The sequence below is a fragment of the Convolutriloba macropyga genome, chromosome 7 (assembly GCF_964194025.1).
Source record: "Convolutriloba macropyga chromosome 7, txConMacr16.3, whole genome shotgun sequence".
Taxonomy (NCBI): Eukaryota; Metazoa; Xenacoelomorpha; order Acoela; family Convolutidae; genus Convolutriloba; species Convolutriloba macropyga.
The window spans coordinates 61,107,283-61,132,380 of record NC_134474.1 but is presented as its reverse complement, the minus strand read 5'-3'; the positions used below and the strand labels follow the sequence as shown (position 1 = coordinate 61,132,380).

Here is a 25,098-nt window from a genome sequence, read left to right as displayed (position 1 = left end):
TAACCTGATTTTATTTTGTGGTTTTTAGGTTTTGCCATTTGTAGTTATTCAAAAATGCTGGTTAAAATGCTTGATTAAGTTAGTGTCTTTGAACGTAACTGAAGTATTAATTAATCTCTAATGTAAATTTGTTTTATTTTTGTTTTTCACCCTCCAATTTTCAATGTTTTTTTTTGTGAAAGCCGCCAGTTAATCATTAGTCTATCTTGCTGCTGGTGTCTGGAATCATTTTGGACTAAACAAAAATGGTTCTGAGCGCATTAACAGTAATAGTATTAGATTTCTAAAACTTGCTTTTACAAAAAAGGCTTCTTTTGGGGTCTTTGCTTTTGCTTGTTGTTTGTGTCCGGAAAGATATGTGTGAAATGTCAATGTGTTTTGAATTTTTCAAGTGTTTTGAAATAATATTGTTTGTCGTGTTAACAACCAGAGTATCTAAAATACGGTTTCTGTTTTCATAATTCTCACTTTTGTAGAAAAAATTTCTTTTGGCTTGCGTTATCCAATTGTTCTGTTAGTAAATTGAGGAATTTTAAAAGTTTTCTTGTAGTTTTTTGTTTTGCAATTCAGGACGTGTCCTGCTATGTTTTTTTTTCGACTGGATTTTAGGACGATATGACGTCATAATCACTTCAAATCTCCCTTCTGTTCTTTCGTTCATGCAAGTTCAACTGAAATGCATGCTTGATTCATTTGTCTCTCTTGATGGAGCGAGTTTTTTGTTTGTTTGCGTTAGGTCACACGTGATGTACCTCTCTCAAAAATGACTTCCTCACTCTGAAATTGACTTTTTTTTTACTTCCATTCAAAGAGAAAAGTGAGTGTGCGTCACTCTAATTGAAAATTTTTTGAGAGCAGTTAATTGAAGCAGCAGTAAGTTAAGCAGATTTTTAATCCAAATATATCTCAGCATGATTAACTTTTCGGTCTTCCTCAACTTGACATCCATTCTCCCAATTTGATCTTTGCTTAATTGAATTGAAGACGAGAGGGTAAGTTGAAGTGCACGAGAGTAAGTGCATATCAAAGGTTAATTAATGGCTGCTAATGGAAACAAGAGTAATTTTTACACATTCTTATTCAAAAAATAACATCTCAGAAATTAGGAAAAGACTAAAATTTCTCTTCTGACGTCTTTTTTATTTTCATTGTATTTTTGGGACTGCAGATCTAGAAAGCTATCGCCACTATCTTCTGTCAATCCCTCAGCTATGTTTTAAAGAACTGTTTTACCTTACAATAAACTGTTTTAATCTTGCAGCTGAATCTGATTCGTATCATCGAATCCCATTAGTAAGGAGTTGATTGACAGTTAACAACTTAATCTTCTAATCCCAATTGTTGTCCAGGTTGTAAGGCTTTTCTGTTTTATCAATATTTTGGCTGTCTAATAGGTGATGCATGAAACTATTAACATGGTGCTGGCCATGTTAATTTTCTGGCCATTTTTATTGTTAAATAGCTACAATAGTGGTTGGTGAGTGGTGCTATTATTAATCTGTGCATTTTTACGACCCGAAGAGGGGTATTGGTTTTCTGCGGATTTTTTAGTTGTTTCTTTTGAAGTATTGTTTCTGCAAGCGTCGATTTGAACTAAAGCAAAAATATGCGGGGCTGAATAACTATTTGCTCAGCGAAACTTTCTCTTCATGTGCCGCTTTGATTCTGTAACTTAGTGGCTTTGTTCTTTTGACGGTTACAACGTGTTTTAACTAATTTAAACCTTTTCTCGTCCTTTTGGTTTTTTAATATCTGCCCTCAACTTCTCAGCAGGCTATTCTAGTGGCTATTTTTTAACACTTCGAAGAATTTTATTGGGGGCGTTTGTCTTTTTACTACTCTAAGTATTGGTGGAGGGTCTTTTTTACGACTCGAAGAGTAATGGGGGCGGGGCGCCTTTTCTGATGGGTAATTTTGCTGCAATGTCTTTGAAACAGGAAGTGAGATGCGGGAAAACGAAGTGTTAGGTCAGATTGTCAAAGAGCAGAGAAAAAAAGCGATTTTTTGTTCTTGTCGCATTTCTGAGAGAGCGAAATAGGTGTAAAAATTTTTTCTAAGCAAACAATTTTTTGTACGTCCGGCAATTTTTTGTTCGTCAGCCTCTCAACGGCTATTATTTATGCGCTCTTTTTTTAATTCACTTTACCTTTTGATCTCGTTTTTCGGTTTACACAAGTCATGATTTTCACGTTTGACTTATGACTTGCTTCACTCGCTGTTTCAACTGAATAGATTTTAAATTCTTTCACGCATTCAATTACGCAATGTAGTAAATACTGTTAAAGTCCGAAGATCAAAATCAAAAGAGACGGGATAAACCGATAAAGCACGGTCATTAAGTCATAGTGCATTAGGTTATCAAAGTTCATTAAAGCGATTGCTGTCTGTCATTAGTATTCTGCTTAGTAGCGTTCAGTTTAGAAGCTGAATAAAGTTTAACTTCAGAATGTACAGAGTTTGCTCACCAAATAAGAAAACTTTGACACTTGGAAAAATTAAGTCAATTTCTCTATTTTTTTCTGTTTCAAGCCCAATGTGCATCAAGAGGGTCAACTGGAGCTATTTTCTAGAAATTTGCTGGCTATGCTTATTAAAGTTAATTGAGTAATTTTAAACAAATGTCCAATTTTTCTCCTTAATTTCCCCTTATTTCTGATTTAATGCTTCTCAGAATGTTTTTTTGTGCAATCTTTAATATAGAGCTACCTTATACTTGTTATTCCTAAAATATATCAGAATTGACTAGACTGTGAACTTTCCATTGAAATAAATAATGCAAGTCTAATGTTTTTGCTCTAATTATATTGTTCAACAAATTTCTGCCAAATGCTGGGTTTGTGTGTTTGAATGCTCTAGTTGAAGAGGTAATGAACGTTTTTTTTCACTAGGTTTTCTAACAAAATTTTTGTGTTGGTCTGTCTGCTACGTGGTAGTTGTTTAAAGAATGGAAACTGGCCGTATCATAAGGTACTTCGCCAATAGTTGTTTTGGAAGCATAACTTGTAAAGAAGATTATCTCAGATGATTTAGCATTTTTTTTTTGAGAATTTCAGATTGTTAATTGCCTGTTATTGTTTCAAAGTTATTGATATGATTTTGTTTGTAGCTCTTTAAGTCAGGAAAAAGGTGTCAATTTTATACCTGGAGTCGCTTCCGATATTCTTAAGGCAAGGTTTTATTGATTGCATTTTTTTGCAGTCATCTGCGTACGTTCATCTGCTTTGCGTGATGTTTCATAGCCCACTTCATCTTCGCATCTGGCTATTTATGCGCTCATATATTTTTACGACTCGAAGAAGAGTATTAGTAGAGGTCAATCGAAGTGTTTATGTCAATCGGCTGACCGAATTGAGCAATGAGAAGAGAGTGTGATCTTCAGTTCACGCTGCGTTTTTTAGAGAGAGCGAATAGATTCAAAAAAATTTGCGGAACGAACGAAATATTTTGATCACCTGCGCCTTTTTTGGAAGCTTTTTTAAAAATTTTTTACTTTCTTAACCATAATAAGTGACGTTGTGTTTGGGAGAATTTTTGACCATCTCAATCTTGTATTAGATATTTATTTTCAACATTGACCTATGTTAAACCGTTTTAGACGCTTTTTGCAATTTTTGTACTCTTTTTTGTGTTTTTGTGTCTTTGGTAATTTTTGGTTTAAATTGGCATTTATGTTGATTTTCGTGGCCTTTGGATTTTTCCAATATCAATAACGACTTGTTTTAACAAAAGAAAATACGTTAAGAAAGTATGCTCACTTTTTCTGGTTTTGAATTTTTTTCGTCTTGTTCTATGTTTTTTTCTGCCTTTCAGAATATTTTTCTTGTTCAATTGTTTAAATAGCGCTCCTGGTATGTGAAAACAATTAAAGGTTTGATGTCACATTTTCATAGAATTAAATCTATGAATTTAGTTATTTGTTACTAAGTGGAAAAAGTTGGGGTTTGATGTGACATATTTTTTTTTTGAAACTAAATTAATCATTTCTTAAGTTTTTTGAAGTTTTTATTTCTTGTCCATGTTTTAAATGTTTTGCACTGCGTTCTGATGTAGCATTGAACTGTTTCTTTTTACAATGCGTTGGTATTCTAACATGTATGATTTTGGCAGTCTCCTAAGACCTGCAGTTTTCTTGGTTCTGATGTTTTAGTTGTGGAAAAATTTTTAATGCTTTTAGGTTTTTCATTTAATTTAATGTAGCACTGGGAATTTGCTGGTATTACTTTTTAATAGCCGCCCTCATCTTCTCAGCCGGCTATTATTGCGCTCGTATTTTTTTTTTACATCGTCAAACTTTTTTTCGCTTTACCATTTTGCCGCTTTTTCGACATTTTGCGTGAAATCTTTTTGACTTCTCTAGGCTAGTTTCTCTCTTCTCTCATTCTGCTAAAAGTGAATTTGAACATCAGTTGCTAAGCAAAGCAATTCAAAATGAACAGAGTCGGTATAAAAAATTGAAGTCAGAAATAGAAACGGGATAAACCCATAAAGCCCAATTTTAGATGCCCGCTATTTGAACGTCGTTCCTATAAGTATTCGTTACCACCTCTAATGCTTATTGGTGTTGATAGTAGCCCCTGTAGCCTCTCTCTAAGAAACAGAAGTATGTTCCACTACGAAATGCCATCAAAAGAAATCGGACTTAAAAAATATTTTTGTACAAATATTTTTTTCAATATATTCTATTCGTTCAATCCCAACCATGCTTATTGGAATCTACGGCGGCTATTTTCCGGCAATCTGCCGGGTATGTTACTAATTTAGAATATTTTTTTTTGCCGTATGATCTTTGGGCTAGGTCTTGTTAATAAACTTATTTTTTGCTCTGGAGTATTATTCTATTTCCTTTGTTTTATTCCACGAGAATTTATATATTTGCAATTTTTTGATTTCGTTTTGTTGGTTATATGTTCAACAAGAGAAAATTGTCTTTTGTGCTAGTTGCTGTGACGCCAAATAAAAATAGTGTTTTCTTGAGACTCTCATTCTGCTGGAAGTGCTTTTAAACAGCAGTTGCTCAACAGAGCAATCTAAAATGAACAAAAAACGAAATGAAAATTAGAAACAAGATAAGCTATTAAAGCCCAGTTTTAGATGCCCCCTGTTTGAACTTCGTTCAATTTAGTCTGTTGCCAGATCTAATGTTTATCGGTATGGATACTAATCCCTGAATCCCCATTTTTTAAGTATTTTTCTGTAATCACTTTTTATTCGGTTCTTTCGATTTCAAGGGAATTATGGGAATCAATGGCGGCTATTTTCCGGCAATCTGCCACTTATGTTTGTTTTTCTGTGGAAGTTGCGCCGCTGTTTCAAGTTGTTAGCACATTTTCCCATATTTTGTCCGACAATCTGCTGTATTTCGCTTTTACCATAATGAAATCAGGTTATTGTCAACTTACAGGCTCAATCAAATTTTTGGTGATAGTTTTTTTGTATCATAAATGCAATATTTCGAGATACATCATGTCAAATGTTGTGCAGTGATATTGAACTGCTTATGCTGAATTTTGGGGGTAGAGAATCATAGATGTGCTAATATTGAAAACGCTTATGTAGGGTCGCAAAGGGAAGGGTTCAATATTTGTGTGGGCAGCTGGCAATGGTGGAAGACATCAGGATGACTGCAACTGTGATGGATACACGACTTCAATTTACACATTGTCTATTGCCAGTACAACCGAAAAGGAACAGTTTCCCTGGTACAGTGAAAGGTGCGCTTTCTCTTAGAAATCTATTAATCTAGAAGGAGCCCAACTTTGAAATTGTTTTGAAAACGAAGAAATAACTTTCTTCTTAATGAAATGATTTATGAATTTCTGTTTTTGTGGGAATTGTTGTAATTTAAGGTACAATCGTAGCATTCTTTGTTTCTGCTGACCAGTAAACGGCATGAAAACTATCAAGGGGCAGTTGCGTTACGTAGAAGACAGTGTCTTTCTTCCAGACCATGTTGTTGAGAGATATTATGATTTTGATATTATAATTTTGGTGTTAAAGATGCTCGTCTACCCTGGCCAGCACATACAGCAGTGGTAGTTCAGGAGAGAAGAGTATAGTGACAACGGATCTGAGGAACAAGTGCACTGACAAGCACACGGGCACATCTGCTAGTGCCCCTCTCGCAGCAGGAATATGCGCCCTCGCGTTGGAGGCCAAGTTAGTCCTTATTGCCTAAAAATGGATATGGGATCTTTTCTGCCCCCAAGATTATTGGGCATATAACTTTTACGCGCCCACCCCAGGCGCACGTGCTTTTTTACATAGTAACGTGCTATCTGACATATAATTTGTTCGTGGGGGTATAAAAGCACGGGGGGCAAAATAGATCCCGGAGATGTCAGATGGGAAGTGCATTTCTAGCGGATGGCATCAAGCTAATCGATAGGGCTACAGTGATAAATGCATGATGAGCTAGCAAAAAAAGCATTTGGTTTCTTAAAATAAAGTGAGCGATGAGCTTTGTTTTAAAATCGGTCCAAGTTCGCAACATGTCAAAATTCCAGGAACTCCAGTGTATGTTACCCGACTGCGAAATAACCCAAAAATGAACTCTGAAATTTTTTATTTATGAAAATCTTTATAAATTAACTCTTTTGAATTTAGATTTTTTCATTTTTCTCTCTCATTACGAGGCATGCATTTTTTTACTGATACTTTCATTGTAGCTCCAACTTGACGTGGCGTGACATGCAACATATCGTGCTGAGGACAGCCAGACCGCTGACCAACATGCAACCCAAATCCCCTGACTCGTGGAAGAAGAATGGCGTGGGCAGACTTGTAAGCCATAGTTATGGTTATGGACTGATGGACGCAGGAGCTATGGTCAGAATGGCAAGACAATGGAAGACTGTGCCTCAACAGAGGGAGTGTGTCAATAACATTCCTACCTTCAACCCAGTGTAAGTAACTTCAAAATAGCCGGGAAGCGATAGTGGGGCTATTATTGGTCTCATCGCTGTTTCTTATATAAAACCCATGCTCACCCCACGCTCCCTTCAATTAAGCTAAATTTAGCCTCCCTATCCTCAGCAGCTACTGACAAACCAACCGCTCGCCAGTCGTTTGAGAGCAATTCCCGCGATGTTAGTCGGTTATGTTCCAGTTGTTATCTAATGATTTATTCTGCAAAGCTGTAAGCTGAACCTAGCTATATTGCTGTCATCTTGGGTTTTGTTACAATTCAAAGAATTTGAATTGTATTGGGGCGCTGTCTTTTTAATAGCCGCCCTCATCTTCTCAGCCGGCTATTATGGCGCTCCTAATTTTTTTATGCAATTCAAAGAATTTGAAATGTATTGGGGCGCTGTCTTTTTCTAAAGATCTGTTAACGCTTTTTTATGATTTTTGAAGTCAAATTGGAGTAGTGATTTTGGTCACGCCGAAAAAGGAAGTGGAGACAAAAAGCGAGTGGTTTTGCGGCGTGAATTTTTTTTGCTCTAAATTTAAAGTAGAGTAAGAAAACAGTGTTTGAACAAAAATTCGCTTTCTCGCTAGTGGTTTTTTGTTCACATGCGGCAATTTCACTTTGATTTTTACTATTTTTTCGATTTTTTGGATAGATTTTTTTCTAAATGGCTTTCCCAATCCATTCATAGTCCGTTCTAGGTATAGTTTTCTGTTTAGTCAATGAATTTTCTTTGAATTGTACGTCAGGACTTGTCCTGCTATGTTTTTTTACTTGGTCGGACAAAAATTGTTTCGCTTTACCTCATTTTGCCGCTTTTTCAACATTTTGCGCGAGATCTTTTTGACTTCTCTAGGCTAGTTTCTCTCTTTTCTCATTCTGCTAAAAGCGATTTTGAACATCAGTTGCTCAGCAAAGCAATTCAAAATGAACAGAGTCAGTATAAAAAATTGAAGTCAGAAATAGAACCGGGATAAACCCATAAAGCCAAATTTTAGATGCCCGCTGTTTGAACGTCGTTCCTTTAAGTCTTAGTTACCATCTCTAATGGTTATTGTTATTGATAGTAACCCCTGTAGCCTCTCTCTAAGAAATAGAAATATGTTCAACTACGAATTGCCATCATAATAATTCGGACTTAAAAAATGTTTTTGTACAAAAATCTTTTTTTTTTTCAATATCTGTTTCAATCACAATCATGCTTATTGGAAACAACGGCGGCTATTTTCCGGCAATCTGCCGGGTATTTTTAAGACTCGAAGAGGCTGTGGTTTTCTTTTTTTGATAAATGAGCGAGCAAGAAACCGGAAGTTCGGTTAGTGAATAAAGTTTGAAAAAGTTGCTTCAGTGAACAAAATCGAAGAGCCGAAAAAAGAGCGAATCTTTTGCCTGTTTTGAAACAGCGAGAACTATAGGTGTGAAAATTTTTCACCGGCAATTTTTTTGTTTACGTGCGGTTTTTTCCAGCTGTTGTTTTTTCGTTTTTTAGGCGCAAAGAGATAGCTGAGGCGATTTTTGGCCTTCTATTGGTTTTTAAAATTTTGTCAAGATCTTTGTTACGACCATATAAATTCACAATCACTTCAAATCATCTTTTTGTTCATTGGTTTATGCAGTTTCAATAGTTGCGTGCGTGACGTTTTTTCCACTCTTAGTGGAGGTTTTATTGTTCATTTGCGAGATTGAGGTTTGCTTCTCGTGTGGCTTACCTCGCTTTCAAAAATGGCTTCCTCACTCTGAAGTTGACTTTTCATTGCTTTAATTCAAAGAGATAAAGTATAAAGTCAAGTGCGTGCGTGTCACCTTAATTGAAGGGTGTTTGAAAGTAGCTAGTAGCAGCATCAATAATTAAAAGAGATTCCTAATCAAAATATAACATCTCAGCATTTAAAATAGTCTTTTTTGGTCTATTTATTACTATCTTTTTTCGACCACAGATCTACAAAGCTATTGCAACTAATTTCTGGAAAATGGCCAGCTATGTTTTGCAATTTCTGTTTAAATGTTTTTTATAGACTAAGCTTTTAACTGTAGGTTGTTTTGATAGCGTTTCAGAGGTTTTGGGTAATAAATGGGAGTTTTGCCCTTTTTTAAAGGCTTTTCAACTAATTCTGTTTTAAGTCTGTTTTAGCAATTTTTGGCCTTTTATTGTGTTTTATTGATTTTGCTTGTTACTGAATTAAGCCTAATTCTAGCAAGCAGTTTTTAATACAAATTAATTTGGTTTCCAGGCAGTTTTTTACTTCGGATTGTTTACCAAAAATTGCGAAAAGTTTTTAAAATTTAGGTTAATTTCATATACAGTTTTTTACTTCATTTCAAAATCAGAGATGTTTTTTGTGCTTATTTTGGCCTTTCCGAATTCGTGTGAGCAATTGAGTTCTTTCAATCACTTGAAATATTGTTTTCCTTTGGTATTTGTGCTTGTACAAATTGAAAACGTAATTGAATTCTCGATTTTTTTTCGTTAAAATTTTCTTAGTAAAGTTTTCTTTTTTCAGTTGAGATTTTCCTAACTCTTTTTTTTTTAATATTTATTGCTTTGAGAAACTAGTTATTTGACAGACTGCTCTTCGAAAAAGAGATCCTTGAGATGTTTCTGGAATTCTTCCGGCTACGTTTTTTTAAGATCTGTTCGCACATTTTCATGATTTGTGACGTCAATTTGTAGTGATTTTGGTCACGCCGAAACAAGAATTTGAGTGAAAGAGCGAGTGGTTTTGCGGAATTATATGGGTTCACTCATGTTCCAAAATAGAGTGAGAAAACAGCGTATGAACAAAAATTATCTTTATCGCTAGTGGTTTTTAATCACGTGCGGCATTTTCTTAATTTTTACTGTTGTTTTTTATTTTGATAGAATTTTTTTCTAAATGATTTTCTCAACCAACTCATAGTCCATTCTAGGTCTAATTTTTTGTTAAATCAATTAAAATTCTTTGAATTGTAGGTCAAGACTTGTCCTATGTGATTGTTTCGTCGTCTGACGCCCTTTTTTGTTTTACATATTTTTACACCGGACACTTCAGCAGTGCAATTTTGTTGCTCTTTTTTTGTCGCTAGTTCGCCGATCCTCTGCTACTCTTATCTGCGTGGCGTCACATCTTACACTTATTGACGTTTAGTTTGCAGCTGTAAAATGAGGCGAATTTTTTGATAATAACTGACTCACCTCACTCTCTGAATGACTAACTTTATTAAGGGCCCCTTAGATCACTCTAAACCCCCCTTTGAAGGTTAACTTAGGACTCCTATGTAATGATCATTACTAATAGTAAAACATGGTGATCAAGTTAGGTTTACGAATCTGATTTTTTTGGAAAGAATTTTCTTTGATAAAGTTTTCATTTAAAAAAGTTTTGGCAACTGCATCGATTCATTTCTGTTTCTGTTGGCATCTTTATTCAACATCACTCAAGTCTGTTTCGCAACTTGTTCGGCTTTGTGCTGGCTTTGTTTATAGCAGCAAAGCTCTAAGCTAAACGTAGCTATATTCCTGTGCTCTTGGTTTTTAGTGCTCTTGGATTGTATTAGTGTGCTATCTTTTTACGACACGAAGAGTAATTTTAGAGTCTTTTTATTAATAGCCGCCCTCATCTTCTCAGCCGGCTATTATAGCGCTCCTATTTTTTTTACTTCGTCGAATAAAAAAATGTTTCGCTTTACCTCATTTTGCCGCCTTTTCAACATTTTGCGTGAAATCTTTTTGACTTCTCTAGGCTAGTTTCTCTCTTCTCTCATTCTGCTAAAAGTGATTTTGAACATCAGTTGCTCAGCAAAGCAATTCAAAATGAACAGAGTCAGTATAAAAAATTGAAGTCAGAAATAGAAACGGGATAAACCCATAAAGCCCAATTTTAGATGCCCCCTATTTGAACGTCGTTCCTATAAGTATTAGTTACCTCTCTCTAATGCTTATTGTTATTGATAGTAGCCCCTGTAGCCTCTCTCTAAGAAACAGAAGTATGTTCAACTACGAAATGCCATCAAAATAAATCGGACTTAAAAAAATGTTTTTGTACAAAAATCCGTTTTTTTTTTCAATATCTTCTGTTATTTCAATCCCAATCATGCTTATTGGAATCAACGGCGGCTATTTTCCGGCAATCTGCCGGGTATGTTTGGTAATTTTGTTAGATTGTTTTTGAAACAGGAAGTGAAATGCGTGAAAACAGTGTTCAGGTCAAATTGCTGAAGAGTTGTGAGAAGAGAGGTGGTGGGTTACTGTTCATGTCGCTTACTTGATGGAGAGCGAGAGAAGTTGTGAAAAAAATTCCACCAAGCGAGTGGATTTTTTTAATCACCGGCGGTTTTTTCAAAGCCGTTTCATAAAGCTGTTTTTGAAAGCCATTTTTCGAAGATCTAACTGCTATTTTTTCAGTCAGTGGTTTTTCTCAATTATCTAAACTGGTACTAATGCGTTTGCAAGCATTTTTTGGCAATATAAAGTTAATTTTACCCCTCTTTATGTCAATTGTGACCGGTTTGTTTTGTATCTTATTGCTTTGTTTTAATCTCTTTCATCAGTTTTTCTGTTCTTCAACTTTTGGTAGCATTTTGGGAGTGTTGTGATTAAGATAAGTTGTTAAAGCACTAGATTGATTTCATTTTGGTTGATTTTTGACTTATTTTGTTCAAGAAAATCGAGCAAATTTTTTCACCAATTTTACTCTCTTTAATAGCCGCCGTCAGCTTCTCAACGGCTATTATATACGCGCTCTCATTTTTTCGAATTCGCTTTACCGTTTGATCACGTTTTTCGTTTTACACAAGTCACGATTTTCACGTTTGACTTCTGACTTACTTCAGTCACTGTTTCAACTGAATAGATTTTAAATTTCTCACGCATCCAATTACGCAATGTTGTGAATACTGTCAAAGTCAAAAGATCAAAAGAGACGGGATAAACAAATAAAGCCAGGTCATTAAGTAATTGAGAATTAGGTTATCAAATTTCATTCGACTGTTTGCGAGCTGACATTGGTATTAAACATATTTGATTTCAGTTAGGAATCTGAATTAAGTTTAGTTTTAGAATCCAACTGAAACTGCACAACAAATTAAAACACTTTCTGACACTGGAAAAAGACAGAAAAAAATTCGGTCATTTTTTCCCGATGTGCATCAAGCGCGTCAACGGCAGCTGTTTTCCGGCAATCTGCCGTCTTTGTTAAACACTTTCGATTTTCTTTTTTAAACACGTTGTTTTTAAACACGTTCGATTTTCTTTTTTGTTACAATTTAACTTGATTCTTCCCTTTTTGGATCGCAACTTAAAAAAAAGCATGCATTTTAATTGCTCTCAACCAAAGTTTGTAGCAATTATATTAGTCCTGTCGGTCTTTTTTCGCTTGACCGATTTTTCGTCTTCCTGAAAAACGGGATAAACAGGTAGCGGCCAGTGAGCATTAAGTGCTCTTAAAGCCTTTCAACTCCCTGGTCTCCATGTATGCGAATCACAAAACTGTTTTGGAGATTTATACTTATTGTGTGAAGGGCGGTTCTGAGAGGTTAATTACCCGCACCCCGTTGCCCCGCCCCACTGTTGCCCCTTCCACGTCAGCCGCCCGTTTCAAACCCCTCTCCCGTGGATAGCTACTGACTAAGCCAGCCGCTCGCCGGTCGTTTGAGATCAGTTCTCCCGATGTTAGTCGGTTATGTTTCAGGTTTTCCACAGTTAATTCCGTCATGTAAATTTTCAGATTGTCAATGTAAACAATTAAGTGAATGAGGCCAACGAGGGGGCTCAGTTTTCTACCTTTAGTGGCATCCGGATTTCTTCGGGCTATGTTTAAGATGTTTTCACACATTTTTCTGATGACTTAGCTTTCAAAACGGGATAAACAAGTAGCGCTTGGCACGCATTAAGTTGCATTAGAGGACCTCAGCTGCTCTAGTAGTCGTTAAGGTGCTTAATGTACTGAAGTTGCTGGGTCGTCTAAATTGAAGGTTAAAAAGGCACTTTTGAAGTTTTGACCACAAAATTGTGCTGCTCTTGTGCTGTTTTTACGTTTTATGAGATTTTTTTAAACAGGACTTCAATTGACATTTACTTAAGCTCCTAGTAATCTTGCGCACGCTAGAAATGCTCTTCATAACTGCTTTTTGAATTTAAGGTTTTTTGTGTAATGCAAATTTAATTACAATTTTGGCGTAATTTTTCCAATTTTTCAGTCATTTTGTAATTTTTTTTATTTTTTGAGTCATTCTTTGAATTAAAGTCTTGAAGGCTGCGGAAATTTTTTTTCCTGCTCATTTCTGTATCCGTTTTTTCTGATTTTTTGGTGCGAAATTGTATCTCGCAGCTATTCCGGCAGTCTGACTTTGTTTCAATTTTCTTAAAATATTAATTAATTTTTTGAGTTTTACCTGTAATTTATGTTCGTTTTCACGTCCGTTTGCTTATGATTAATAATGAAAGGTCTTATCGGCTTGCTAATGAAGCATTTGGGATTTCTCTTAGATGTTTGAGTTGATGGCTAATGAAGTTATGATTTTGACACCATTTTTTTCTAAATAGTTTAGTGATTTTTTGATTTTTTCCCTAATTTGTTATCGTTTAGATGTCCCGATACGTGGGTTAATACATACAGGTCTCATTGACTTTCTTGCGAGGCCTAAGTGAATTTTATTAGGGGTTTTAGTTAATAGCCACTGACTTTAGCTACGTTGACACTTTGCTAAATTTGTGTTTTTGAGTTTCAATCGTATGTGCTGGTCTTTTTGTTGTCTCTAAGTTTTATTATTGAAAAGCCCTTTCAGGTTTTTCGTGACATTTAAATTATTACGTCTGAGTTTTCATGTTATTTTTAATGCTTTTCTTCACTGAAACTGCTTTTTCTAGCACAATGTTAGTGGTTTTGCTTTTGTTTGTTGGTTTTGTTTTAATGACAAATCTTATCTGCTTGTCAATGACAGATTCTTCTGATGAAGTTTTGTGATTTTTTTAATAATCGATAATCGAATGTGTTTTGTTGTTTCAATTTAGAACCAGCAGTTTAAGTGAATGACTTCGTTATTTGTTTTCGCTGCATTTCGAGTTTCGTTCCTTTTGTTTCACTAAGCCTCAACATTTATAGGCCTGATTGGCTATATGTCTTTTCCAATGGCAGATTGTTTGATCTGGTTAAGGCTTTTATTTGATTGGTTCATATTTTATTGAATCCGACGCCACTCTTTCAAGTGAATTCATATTTCTCATCTGTAGTGGTTTTCATCCTACATCTTTGTCTTCTTAGCATTTCTATAAAGTTGGAGTATGCAGTTTGGAGACAAATGTTGCGAGATATTTTTACCGGATGCTTTTACCAGATCCGATGACATGGACAACAATAATGTTGTAAAGGAAGACGAAAGAATTTTTTCTAGCTCATTTTGCTGTGTTCGGTTATTTTTTTTTTTGCTAACAACCGAGAGTTGTTTCGCTAATGTGATTGATGGACATGTCCTAGTTTTTTTCAGTGACTTGAATTGAATTCAGGACTTTGGATGTTTTTTGCTTCTTCGTCTTCCTCCATATTTTTGTACCGCCGTTTGAGCGGGTAAATTCTAGCCCTCTGCAACTGAATTTGAGTACATGGTGTCTTTATTCTTGAGTGCATGGTTAGTTCTTTATTAATTGCTCTGAAGCGAAGTTTGTAGCCGTTATAGTTTTCCTGTCAGTCTTTTTTGTGCGATTTTTCGCTTGACCAATTTTTCGTCTCACCCATTTGACTTTTTGTTCTCAAAAACGGGATAAATAGATAGCACCCAGCGGGCATTAAGTGCTCAAAGAGCCTTTCAGTTCACTAGTCTCCAAGTATGCGATTCACATAACTGTTACGGAGAATTATACTTGTGGTGTGATGGGCGTTTCTTAGAGGTTGACCCCCAACCCACCCCTCACATCAGCCTCCTCCTCTTTTGAACTTTAGCAAGTGTAGCTTTGAGACTAATAGCTTTAAAACACATTAAGAGGATACAAAGAAACACATTAAAATGATACAAAAGGTTTCGACAAGTCTATGAGAGGAGAGCCCCGTGATCACTAATAGTACTAAATATGACATGCATTTTGATCAAAATAAAGTGGCTGTAACAGTTTCAGAAGAGTGTTTCGAGGTAACTGAAGCCCATTTTGGTTTGATTGGTTTTAGTTGCGTCCAAAGTAAACTGGCCTATAGCTCTATAAGTTGGTCATTGTAATTTTGTAGTAAAATTGCGCCACACACCACCCATGAAGTGAAGATCAAGAGCACTGGGTGTGGTGAACAGGTGATGTATCTGGAACATGTAGTGGCAATTGTGACCCTCGCTATCCCAACCAACAGGGGCAAATTATCAATCCAACTCACTTCACCTGAGGGAACTGTGTCACAGCTACTATTTCCAAGGTTGGCCTGGATTATGCTGATTGCTGGTTTAGTTTAACAATTATTATTTTATCCGAGGGAAGCTTCCGAATAAACGAACAGAATGCTCAGCGCACGAGTGTTGTAAGATAACTACATTACTTTTTATGTGGTGGTTAGACGCCAAAATCGCATAATTCTTAATTTAGTACCTGTATTTTGGTTAAATTAAATCAGTTTTTAAGACTTGTAAGGAGTAGATGTGAAAATAGAAATCTTTGCTGCAATTTCGAGGTTGTGACTGACATTTGAAGTCTCATAAATCTTGTGCGGGTTAGAGTGTTTCATTGAGACGCACCTTTGAATATTAAAGTGAATATATTGAAAACGGTTCTACTTCTTTTCACCCCGATTCATTTAACCCCGCATATTTTAATCCCGTATCTTTTAACCCCTCTATCATTTAACCCCTATATCATTTCACCCCTCTATCATTTTATTCCGCCAATTAAGTAGATAACTTAATCCCATGTTCGGATGTGATAGTTTCATATCAAGTCCCACGGGCCGCTAAGGCATGGCCAAATGATTATATTGCTAAATTAAGTCCCTATATTACTAAAGATTAAAATCGGGGTGAAATGATAGAGGGGTTAAATGATAGAGGGGCGAATAAATCGGGGTTAAATGACAGGGGAGTTAAATAAATAGGGGTGAAAAAGTGGGACACCATTGAAAACAACATTGAGTGTATTTATTACAAAATATACTTTTATTGTTAGGAACAAAGACAACGGAAAAGATGGTTTTAACAACTGGCAGTTTATGTCTGTACATCACTGGGAGGAACCAGCCGTGGGAGAGTGGAAGTTCACGTTCAGAAATGACCACCCTACCGCTACAGGTGCGCTACTTTCAGTTCAAGTTCTAAGATAAAAATTCTATTGATAGTTTTTGCTATCGCAGAAAGCGTGTCTCAGTATGCTAGTTTTAAATGCTCATGCAGTCGAATAGTTACACACACAAAAGTATGTTGGTCATGTTATTGATTCTCTCAAATGAAGCTCAAAGCAATTATTTCAGGATGTTTTTCTTATTCATGCGACCTTTCGTTTAATCATTTTCCATCTGATCGATTTCACGTTTCGCCAATAGAAATGGGATACAGGTGTGAAACCCGAGGGCTTTTAATTCGCTGTGTATTGCTCTCAGAACTTTATAATTTTTTTTAATTGTATGGTGTACTGAAACTCCTGATGAGGCATAAGTACGTAGCTTTCAGCCATTTTGGTAGGTACGGACCCCATATACCTTAAGCCTTCTCAAGCAGTCAGCTGCTACCAAAAGCAACACCTGAGCAGCCTCTCGAGACCAATTTGTCCGACCTTTGTTGGTACTGTTTTCCGTGCTGGCGAAGAGTTGTTAAAATGCGAACTTTTAATTTTTCTCAAAAGAAGTTTGTAGCAATTATTAATTGCTCTCGAATGAGAAGCTATTATTAATCGCTCTCGAATGAGAAGCTATTAGTAATTGCTCTCGAATGAGAAGCTATTATTAATTGCTCTCGAATGAGAAGCAATTATTGTAAACGTGTGAGTCGTTTTACGACTCGGAAGAGTACTGATATTCTACAGATTTTTTTACGACTCGAAGAGGAGCTAGAGCAAGATTTTTCATGACTTGAATTTTGACTTTTTCCGTTTCGAACATTTACCTCTGATTTTGATTGTTGATTTCTGTTTTCGAACATTGGACTTAACAGTAGTCTAGTTTGTAATGTAAAGTAATTAGGAACTGCTGATAATATTCAAGGTGAAGCGGTCATTTTGAGATTTTCTGATCCTATATAAGTCACTCCTACTTATCTAAACTATAGACTCACACCTACCACCCACCCAATTACCTACCTGCACCCCCTTTCCCACCTACCTATCTACCGCCCTCCCCCGCCTACCTAACCCCCACCTGCCCTCACACCCTCCCCACCTACCCACAGCACTGAAATGACAAAATTGTGTCTTCGTTTTTGGTAATAATTTGTTGTATTTTGTTGGGCTAATTAATTGCTCTCAAACGAAGTTCGTAGCAACTATACTAGTCCTGTCTGTCTTTTTTATGCGATTTTTTTTGTCTGACGCTTTTGACTTTTTGCCCTCAAAAACGGGATAAACAGGTAGCGCTCAGCTGACATTAAGTGCTCTGAGAGCCTTTTAGCTCTTTTTCCGCTCAAACTGTTTTTCTGACTTATACTTATGGTGTGAAGAGTGGTTCTTAGAGGTTGAAGACACCCACAATTTTGACCTCACCCCCCAGTGCACCCCCCCCCCCCCCCCATGGATACTGACGAACAACCGATCGCTAAAAACTTTTTATACTAATTTTAAATTTTTTCAAGTTTTTTGAAAATTTTTGTCGGCTTTTTTTCGTTATATGTTTTTTCAGGGTCCGAGGAACTTTTTGTAGGGTTTGACTATAGGTTTCTGTGTAGTTTCTAAATGTAATGGAATGTTTTTCAAAATTTCAATATCACGAATCTTAGCACTTTTTACAAAACTTTTTTTTTCGTTTCTTTTACACGTATGGGCATTATTGAGGTTTTTTGCCTAACAGAAAATCTCTGTTAGGGTTTGATAATAAGGTACCGCAAAATGTTTTTTGGCCATGGATTATTACAAAATCAATGGTTTTTATTACCACAAATTTTATCAGTTTTTTATCAACTGGCGAATTTTTTTGAATTTTTTGTCGTTTCTTAAGATTCTCTAGCCTCAAGAGCCACATAACCTCCTTAAGGTTTTGATTATAGGTTACTGCATAGCTTCTAGTTGTAATGGAATGTTTTTCAAGATTTTAATATCAGCAATTTTTACAACTAACTATTTGCAATTTTTTCAAATGTTTTGAATCTTTTTGAATTTCTATCGTTTTTTCCGGCACCAGAGTCCAAGCGACCTCCGCTAACGTTTGATTATAAGTTTTCGCTGATTATTAGTTTCTAGAGTTGATGTAATAGTTATCAATATTTTATTGACTCCATTTTAAGCAATTTTTTGATGAAATTAAAGTTTTCAGAAAGTTGTTATCGTGTTGCGAGTTTATGGAACTTTATGAGAAAGGAACTATTTGAGGCTTAAAATAGGGATACTTGATAGTATTCTAAGACAATGGAGGGATTTTGAAGATTTAATCTTTTTAACTTTTGCAAGATTTTGTTAAAATTTACGATTGTTGGAATCAGTATTTTTGAATTTTTTTGTCCTCTTCTGAGTTTACCGATCATTACTGGCCGGCGAAGCTTCTGAAGTCTTGCAGATGGGCTACTTGACATAACTCCACAATTAAAAATTCAAACATTTTCAATGCGAATTATGGAAGCTTTTTTAAATTTTGCAATATTTTGCAAAATTTTTGATATCGGTTATTTGATTTATATACTAACAAGGCTATAAAACAAAGTTGCAGAGTGGAATCAAGCTAAGGCTCGGTTCACTAAACCATGGCTGGATACTGACGAAGTCAACTGCTCGCTGGTTGTTTGAGTGGAGTTTGCCCGACGTTAGTCGGCTATGTTTTTTTGTTTTTTGTCGTTCTGATGTTTCTCGTATCTGATGTATCTACCATTCTTATGCTTCATATTTTCTCGTTTGTATGTTCTGATTTTGGTAGGCTGGTTAGAAATTGGAATGCAGGACGCTTCGATTCATTACGGGTATTTTACTGGCTATGAATTTTTAGCTAAAGTCATGACTTGAAATCTGACTTTTGTTTTCAAACATTGGCTTCGGTTTTAGAACGTTGGCTTCTATTTTCTAACAATGGACTTTAAAGAGTAGCTTAGTTTGTAATGTATAGTAATTAAGAGTTGTTGGTTATATTCAAGGTTAAAAGGTTATTTCGAGAACTTTTGATCCGAACCTCCCTCCAACCTATCTGAACTACCACCTCCCACAAGACCCTCCCACATCTAACCGCCCCCCCTCCCCCACACACACCCTTCACCTACCTACCCACATTTCTCACTATAAATTGATTTTTTACCCTGCTTATTGCTTTTCTGTTTCTTTTTCACTTCTGAGATAGTTTAGGATTAGATAAACTATAAGTACGTTTGATGTATTCTACTGGCTATTTGACGTCTATTTTCGAACATTGACTTCTGTTTTAGAACGTTGACGTCTGTTTTCGATTTTTGGACTACACAAGTAGCTGAGTTTTTAATGCATAGTTAATATTAACTGCCTGTAATATTCAAGGTGAAGAGGTCATATTGATGATTTTTTAATACTATACAAGTCACCCCTAATTATTTAAACTACAGACTCCCAAATAGCCAACTCCCCCACCTAACTACCTGCGCCTCCCCCCCCCCAATCTACACCTTCACCGCGCTCCAACTACATCCAGTCGCCAATATCCCCCCACCCCCACCTTCCCACATCTCCCTCCACCTACCCGCAACCTACCTCCCCTATCTCTCGTACTTCACCCACCACGTACCCCGCCCACTCTCCCGCCGTTTCCAGTAGTCTAGTTTGTAATGTAAAGTAATTAGGAACTGCTGATAATATTCAAGGTGAAGCGGTCATTTTGAGATTTTCTGATCCTATATAAGTCACTCCTACTTATCTAAACTATAGACTCACACCTACCACCCACCCCCTTACCTACCTGCACCACCTTTCCCACCTACCTATCTACCGCCCTCCCCGCCTACCTAACCCCCACCTGCCCTCACACCCTCTCCACCTACCCACAGCACTGAAATGACAAAATTGTGTCTTCATTTTTGGAAATAATTTGTTGTATTTTGTTGGGCTAATTAATTGCTCTCAAACGAAATTTGTAGCAATTTTACTAGTCCTGTCTGTCTTTTTTATGCGATTTTATTTGTCTGACGCTTTTGACTTTTTTCCCTCAAAAACGGTATAAACAGGTAGCGCTCAGCTGACATTAAGTGCTCTGAGAGCCTTTTAGCTCTTTTTCAGCTCAAACTGTTTTTCTGACTTATTCTTATGGTGTGAAGGGTGGTTCTTAGAGGTTGAAGACACCCACAATTTTGACCTAACCCCCCAGTGCACCCCCCTTCCCCCCCCCATGGATACTGACGAACAACCGATCGCTAAAAACTTTTTATACTAATTTTAAATTTTTTCAAGTTTTTTTAAAAATTTTTGTCGGCTTTTTTTCGTTTTATGTTTTTTCAGGGGCCGAGGAACTTTTTGTAGGGTTTGACTATACGTTTCTGTGTAGTTTCTAAATGTAATAGAATGTTTTTCAAAATTTCAATATCACGAATCTTAGCACTTTTTACAAAACTTTTTTTTCATTTCTTTTACACGTATGGTCATTATTGAGGTTTTTTGCCTAACAGAAAATCTCTGTTAGGGTTTGATAATAAGGTACCGCAAAATGTTTTTTGGCCATGGATTATTACAAAATCAATGGTTTTTATTACCACAAATTTTATCAGTTTTTTATCAACTGGCAAATTTTTTCAAATATTTTGAATTTTTTTGTCGTTTCTTAAGATTCTCTAGCCTCAAGAGCCACATAACCTCCTTAAGGTTTTGATTATAGGTTACTGCATAGCTTCTAGTTGTAATGGAATGTTTTTCAAGATTTTAATATCAGAAATTTTTACAACCAACTATTTGCAATTTTTTCAAAAATTTTGAATTTCTGTCGTTTTTTCCGGCACCAGAGTCCAAGCGACCTCCGCTAAGGTTAGATTATAAGTTTTCGCTGACTATTAGTTTCTAGAGTTGATGTAATAGTTATCAATATTTTATTGACTCCATTTTAAGCAATTTTTTGAAATTAAAGTTTTCACAAAGTTGTCATCGTGTTGCGAGTTTATGGAACTCTATGAGAAAGGAACTATTTGAGGCTTAAAATACGGATACTTGATAGTATCCTAAGACAATGGAAGGATTTTGAAGATTTAATCTTTTAAATTTTTGCAAGATTTTAAAATTTACGATTGTTGGAATCAGTATTTTTGAATTCTTTTGTCCTCTTCTTGAGTTTACCGATCATTACTGGCCGGTGAGGCTTCTGAAGTCTTGCAGATGGGCTACTTGACATAACTCCACAATTAAAAATTCAAACATTTTCAATGCGAATTATGGAAGTTTTTTTAAATTTTGCAATATTTTGCAAAATTTTTGATATCGGTTATTTGATTTATATACTAACAAGGCTATAAAACAAAGTTGCAGAGTGGAATCAAGCTAAAGCTCGCCTCACTAAACCATGGCTGGATACTGACGAAGTCAACTGCTCGCTGGTTGTTTGAGTGGAATTTGCCCGACGTTAGTCGGCTATGTTTTTTTGTTTTTTGTCGTTCTGATGTTTCTCGTATCTGATGTATCTACCATTCTTATGCTTCATATTTTTTCGTTTGTATGTTCTGATTTTGGTAGGCTGGTTAGAAATTGGAATGCAGGACGCTTCGATTCATTACGGGTATTTTACTGGCTATGAATTTTTAGCTAAAGTCATGACTTGAAATCTGACTTTTGTTTTCAAACATTGGCTTCGGTTTTAGAACGTTGGATTCTCTTTTCTAACAATGGACTTTAAAGAGTAGCTTAGTTTGTAATGTATAGTAATTAAGAGTTGTTGGTAATATTCAAGGTTAAAAGGCTGTTTCGAGAACTTTTGATCCGAACCTCCCTCCAACCTATCTGAACTACCACCTCTCACAAGACCCTCCCACATCTAACCGCCCCCCCACCCCCACACACACCCTTCACCTACCTACCCAACTTTCTCACTATGAATTGATTTTTTACCCTGCTTATTGCTTTTCTGTTTCTTTTTCATTTCTGAGATAGTTTAGGATTAGATAAACTATAAGTACGTTTGATGTATTCTACTGGCTATTTGACGTCTATTTTCGAACATTGACTTCTGTTTTAGAACGTTGACGTCTGTTTTCGATATTTGGACTACACAAGTAGCTGAGCTTTTAATGCATAGTTAATATGAACTGCCTGTAATATTCAAGGTAAAGAGGTCATTTTGATGATTTTTTAATCATATACAAGTCACCCCTAATTATTTAAACTACAGACTCCCAAATAGCTGACTCCCCCCACCTAACTACCTGCGCCTCCCCCCCCCACCTACACCTTCACCCCGCTCCAATTACATCCACTCGCCAATATCCCCCACCCCCACCTTCCCACCTCTCCCTCCACCTACCCGCAACCTACCTCCCCCCATCTCTCGTACTTCACCCTTCCCCCACCACGTACCCCACCCACTCTCCCGCCGTTTCCAGCACCTACACACACCCCTAAACTAAAACTTGTGTCTGAATTTTCCAGAACACTTTTTAGTGTGTTTTATTCGGATACTTTGTTTTTTTTTTCTCGTGTCTATTTTGATGTTCTGTATTACAGAAAGATAAGGTTATAGTTTATATTCCATGTCGTTTCCTGTATTCTGCCGTTTTTGAATGCAACTTTTCGCTTGACCGTTTTTGCGTTACTTTTCAAGTGACTTTTTCACGCACTTCTTAATTTTTGAGTGATTTCAATTGCTCTCACTCCGAAATAAAGTTTGCTGTTCAAACAAAACCGATTATTAGAGATACGATGGCAAGGCCTTCATAAACGAGCGGGTAATGGCTCTGTCGAGAGATGGAACTGGACTCAGGAAATCCGGGTATAAGTCCTACCGTCGGCTGATGTTTTTGCACTCATATAGAAATATTTACGATCCGCCCGCCAATCGAGAGCAATATTTCCGATGTTAATCGGTTTATGTTTTTGGTCCCGATTTTTGCTATGCAATTTTTTTCGTTTTTTGTTTAACCAACAAATTTGACTTTTCGCCTCGAGAAACGGGATAGACTGTTGAAGCCCAAAGAGATTAAGTTGTTGAGCAGTTCGTTAGGAGCGTTTCAAGATGTGATTCAGCGAAACTGCTGTGATGACATAAATTGATGATTTTTGGAATCCCCCCAACGAACTCTGATGTGCAGGCGTATATAAACGATGTAAACGGCAATTTTTGTGGTTCAGTTATACGCAATTTATTCCCTCGCCTTCGTTTTTGCCACCGACCGCATTTTTCAACCCGTGAAAATAGGTTGCGTACGCCAGCGACTACTAAAGCCAATCCTCACCAATCGTTTAAGAGCAATTCTCTGCCGGCTATGTTTCCAATTTTGAATAAATTATGTACATGTTAAATTGCTCTCGAACGAAGTATGTAGCAATAATATTACTCCTGTTAGTTATTTTGTGTATTTTTACTTGATCCATTCTTAGTCTGCCCATTTGATTTTGCATGTCAACTTTTCACGCTTGATATTTGAGTAATCTAAACTGCACCTATTCAGAAGTAGCATCAATCTGCACCACGCTTTTTGCTTTTTAATTAGAAAGCAAAGAAAGCGAAATAAGTAAGAATGGAAAGAGTGACGTTGCTTTGATTTCTGGGTCAAGTTCAGTAAAAGTCAGAGTCAAGCTCCGTAACTTGTTTAGCTACCCTGTCCAAAGTGGAACTAAAACTGTATGGAACTTTGGAAGACCCTTCCGTGTTCACACAATCGATGGCCAATATCTCCTACTCTCCATACTACGCAGAATGGCGCTCATTCAGCGAGAATGGAGGACTCAATGGCGGCAGAGGTTTTGTTCTGATGAACCCCATAATTTGGTTGTCGACAATCTGCACTTTGCTGTTTGCAAAAGTTCTCTAGCTCAAAAATTAGAATTCAATTTTGCTGCTACGAAGAGTCAAGTTGCCAAATAAGTGAAGAGTTTCTAATCAAGAGTGACCAAAGAGTTCAAGTTAAAACAGAAAAAAAGGGAAAAATCTCAGTGTAGAACTGACAGGTATGCACCATTGTAAGATGTGTACTCGTTTGTTGAAATTATCTTTGTTTTGTTCAGTTGTAGTTTTAATCTTTGTTCACGTTCATATTAGCTAAATTGGGGCCATTAGTGATGACTGACTATTCTTGGTGAGTTTATTGATTGGTGCAAGTCCGCTGACTTCTTATTTAAATTTCTGAGGGGGTAATCTTTGAACTTACACATACAAAGTAACCGCCTCCTATTGCAGTATATTGCATTCATTTATTGTACAGTGTTCGTTTGTATATGTTTCCCTTGTAAAGATATTTTGTTATCATTCTTAAAGCACTACATATTCATATTTCGCAAAAAAGGAATTATTGTCATTCGTAAAATCAATCCGATCAATGCCTTGCATTATAAGAAGTTGAAACATGGGAGGCATAAAGGACTTGTTTGATATTAATAATAGGAAGCAACAGAGACAGAAAACTGTGACGTCATTATGGAAGGTCATTGGTCTGGATTAACCTGCGCGAACTAGTTAGCGACTAATTTGCACTCTTTTTCTGATATTTTATATTTCATATCAAGCTAGACCTCGATTATTGAATTTAAGTATTTTTAATCATTCATCTTTTGCAACTGCATACGTAAAAGTTGACTGAAAACTAGGTTTTGGCTTAGTTAGAACCAATTATTAGCCTGCCTGCTTGTTTGGCTGCCTAATACGCCTTAAGCGAAACAGATTTTGAACAAACAGAGGATTCAGTTGCGGCAACATGAGTAGGTTTTGTCCTTACCAAGTCAAAGATTCGAAAAATGCATAGTTTCTAACTAAAAGGTACATTTTGCAATGACGTGGAAAATTTTGTCATTTAGCTGCATGACACGAAGGATGTGAAAACACACTACCTGTTGTAGTTGAAAATATTTTGGCTTCATCTCGATTTTGTCTCGAAATTGATGTTTTAATTAGTTAGGGTTACAAAACAATATACCCAATGTGAGGATATACCCTATTTATTTCCTGGGATCGTTTCGCTCAATA

General features: G+C 36.3%; 1 protein-coding gene across 1 annotated transcript in view; it reads left to right on the top strand.

Moving 5' to 3' along the window:
• LOC142343215 (furin-like protease kpc-1) overlaps positions 1-24,678 on the top strand; it is a 54,561-nt gene extending 29,883 nt beyond the window's left edge. Inside the window, exons 6-11 of the mRNA XM_075394972.1 lie at positions 5,557-5,711; positions 5,998-6,156; positions 6,666-6,902; positions 15,100-15,279; positions 16,020-16,141; positions 23,733-24,678. Coding sequence (XP_075251087.1) covers positions 5,557-5,711; positions 5,998-6,156; positions 6,666-6,902; positions 15,100-15,279; positions 16,020-16,141; positions 23,733-23,950 — 1,071 coding nt within the window. The 3' untranslated portion in view covers positions 23,951-24,678. The remainder of the gene's footprint in view (positions 1-5,556; positions 5,712-5,997; positions 6,157-6,665; positions 6,903-15,099; positions 15,280-16,019; positions 16,142-23,732) is intronic.
• The last annotated feature ends 420 nt before the right edge of the window (positions 24,679-25,098 follow it).